Source organism: Plasmodium vivax, genomic scaffold, assembly GCF_000002415.2.
Source record: "Plasmodium vivax scf_4495 genomic scaffold, whole genome shotgun sequence".
In the NCBI taxonomy this organism is placed as follows: Eukaryota; Apicomplexa; class Aconoidasida; order Haemosporida; family Plasmodiidae; genus Plasmodium; species Plasmodium vivax.
Window position 1 is genome coordinate 1 of NW_001851878.1, and position 3,734 is coordinate 3,734.

At 24.9% G+C, this 3,734-nt stretch overlaps 1 protein-coding gene across 1 annotated transcript; it reads right to left on the minus strand.

Annotated features, from left to right (window-relative positions):
- Positions 1–2,013: 2,013 nt before the first annotated feature.
- On the minus strand, positions 2,014–3,435 carry PVX_034690 (hypothetical protein; the record flags this gene model as incomplete). The annotated part of the gene is made up of 3 exons (XM_001612432.1): positions 2,014–2,193; positions 2,315–3,161; positions 3,248–3,435. The coding sequence occupies 3 exons, from the start codon at positions 3,433–3,435 to the stop codon at positions 2,014–2,016; spliced, it is 1,215 nt and encodes a 404-aa protein (XP_001612482.1).
- Positions 3,436–3,734: the final 299 nt, after the last annotated feature.

Below are 3,734 nucleotides of genomic sequence, written 5' to 3' on the forward strand. Positions count from 1 at the left end.
TCTCTCCGATAAATTCTGCATAAAACTTGTAGTTAATATACATAAACATATTAGTAAAGTAATAATTTATTATAAAAAAAAATTTTATAAAAATAAAATCATATACATATTTATTTTTTCATATAATTTGGTTCTTATTTAGTAATATACTATTGTTTCATCTATTTTGTGGTAAAATATTTTAACCCATAAGACTTTCGCTATAATATGAATCATAATAATGCATTTTAAATGGAGTAAATAATTTATATAAAATTTATTTGAAACACTATCCAAAAATTGACACATTTCATAAAAAATTTGTGCAATTACTTTCTATGCTAAAATATTAGCATCCCTGAATATTTCATTTTATTGCGAAAATTCTTTAAGCCTTTTCTTTGACACATATCCCATCATTTTAAATATTTATATTCATCTACAATAAAATTAATAATTTCCATACTCTTAAATATAATTTTTTTTCTTTAGTGTATATAAATAGCGTAAATTTATTTATCATTATGTATTTGCATATTATAGTAACTGTACTAGTGATAATTTCTCATTATTTTTATACATTAATATCATTTATAATTTTTTATTAACATTTATATTAACATTATGATAATTAAAAATATATACTGCTGAATTTTTTGGAACTCATGTTTTTGAATATTTGTTTTTAAAATATATCTTTTTAAAAGGGAAAATGATGTTATAAAAAAAAAAAAAAGTCTTTAGAAATTATAGCTTTATGAGAAACCTTCATCTAATTATTTAATAAAATATCTCCATAATTATAATTTTTTTAGTAAAAATATATAAAATGTTAAATTTCTTTTCAAGACATTTACTATAAATGAAAACGAAATATAACCTGGATCCCATACTAAATAAGATTAATGAATTTTTAAAATAGATTCGCACAAAAATAGTAATTATATTGTGAAATAGTGTTAGAATTTAATTTATTTCTTCTTTATAATTACAATGTATTGAATATTCAAATTTTTTCATTTTTGATACATATTCATATGTGTTTTACTCTTTATATATATCACGTATTCGATAATTTACATACACATATTCCTGCTATATTAATTAATAGACATATACTATATATCTAAAATTAATGAACATAACAGTTATATCATTTGCTATAATAAAAAGTAATTTCTTATTTATTCACTTAAAATCTTAATATGAGTTTCTCTAGCACGTTCTAGAATGCACGAAATATGTTTAACATAAAAACAAAATATTTGACATAATTAATAAAAAGACATGTTTCATTAGTAAGTAGTAAACAAATGATTGAATTTACAATTTAGCCAAATATTTACACACAAAAAAATATTTTTTATAATATATAATATGTTATAATTATAGTATATTATCATATGAAAATTGAACCAAAAAAATTAATACCAAAAAAAATATTAATATATAATTTACATAAATCTTATATAAAAAATATATATATAAATTATATTCTTAAATTTTATAGTGTCTTATATGTGTTATAAATAATCATTCAGGTGATATTAAGTAATCATAACTAACATCATATTATCTTTTAATCGATATCACTAAAAATTTTTATTATAACATCCCTTTAAATCTTTTATAATATCCTTTTTAAATATCATATTTTTTTAACGCTTTTTTATTAAATACTACATTATGTACCTCAAAATAGCATACATCAACTTAATATAATTTTACGTTTCACATAAGCAGTTTAACCTTGTTGATATTTTAATAATATACCAATTTAGATTGTTCATTTAATTTATATAGTTGAATTATATTTAATATTTTTATTATTCGTATATTCTATCTTTTCTTAAATTTTATCACGTTAAGTTTTTACATGTATGTCGTTTTCAAATTATAGAAGAACTAGCACAATTGCTCTGTATTTAATGTTTTTTTTTCTCACTATTTATGAAATTAAGCATTACGAAATGAGTTTCATTATCATTTTTTATTAATACGACTATTATAAATTTTTTCACCTTATGCACCTAATTAGTAATCATAGTTTTGTTCAGGTCGATAATTCAAATAGTATCTATCGTCTTCAGAATCTAAAGACAAATTTCCCGAATCATACTTCGCTAGCTCTTTTTCATACTCTTCGTAATAATTATGCTCGAATATTTTTTTTTTTCGTTTTCTTTTGGGAAAACTTGACTTTAATCTTGAAGACTAACAAATAAAAAAATGTAGAGTGAGTGAAAACATTTTTACTTTGTAATTATACATGTAATAGATAAATAATTGCTACTAACGCAATATTCCTATTTCATAAAATATAATATGTCATTACCAGGTTGTAATAGAAAAGGAAGAATATCGTTCCAAGTATTGCAGTGCCCATTATGATGTTACGAATAATATTTGAGCCCATCTTATCAGGTTCACCTTTTAAATTACTAGGAGAATTGCCAAGAGGAACAGGTGCTGGATCACTTTTAATTTCTGAAGTATATGATGGGAGAGTAAGAACACCGTTCCCAGGGATCCCTCCTGTCTGGAGACTCAAAGGTGTTCCAGGCTTCACAGGGACTACCGGCCCACTTACTGCTCCTCCACTTGCTGCTGCTGCAACTACTGGACGTGCAGAAYCTCCTGAACTTACTTGACCCACTGCAGTTGTTGAGCGCGTTAAACCTGCTAAACTTTTTGAAGCTCCCTGTCCTTTCTCCCCCGCTCCATCGATAGTTTTTGCGTTCCCTGGACCAGGGCTATCCTTACCTCTTGATGAGGATTCACTTGATGAACCCCATCCAAAYAACCATGAACCTAAACCTGATCCTCCGCTGCCTCTAGATGCTTTATCTTTACATCCGTTTAATGCAATTATGAGTTTACTTGGGTCATATTTAGAAGAAGACGATGAAGAACAATCAGCGTAACTGGGACCATAAACTCCCCATAAAAATGTTGACCTACACTGTGTCTTATGGTTTTTATACAATAAATTAATATTATTAAGATATTTCATATACGTATCACATTTACTATTTTCTATGGATTTTATCTCTTTTTCAATGACTTCATGCTTTTTTAAATAAATATACACAAGTTTTCTATAATTTAGATCGTTTACGCTAACATCTTTTATACTTGGTAAATCACAAGTTATTTTTAATTTATGTCTAATAGTTTTTTCCCTGCTTCAATAAGATCATTAACAAAAAAATTTTCATCAATTTTTTTTGAGTGCTCAGTTTGAATTGCACCTATCTTATCATATAACCAGTAAAGCAAATAACTACAATATTTTTCACGTTCAGGTCTATTCTCTTTACTTATTTTTTCTAAAAAATAAACGAAAGTACTGCAAAGTGTTTTTGCTGCTTCATTTTTTTTATTTCCTTCATCGAATACATTACAATAAGTATCATCATTTGCTTTCCCTTCTTTAGAAAAAAATCCATCATGCATTTTGTCCAACCCTAATTTTTTGGCTTCATTTTCCTAAAAAATATAACACACAACATATTAAGTACTAAAATTATGGTTCTAATAATTTAATTTTCCCATTTCTTCCAGGAGAAGGAAATTACTTAATAAGCATTATAGATAACAGTTTAAATAAAAAATACCAATTCAGCCGCAGACAATAATTCAGGTGCAGTCCCTGGTTTCGACATAATGTTTTATAAAAATTTTGTACTTTTGAAATTATAAAAGGTTTCAAACTAATCAGTATTGATATACATAAGGTTAAAATGTATAGTATT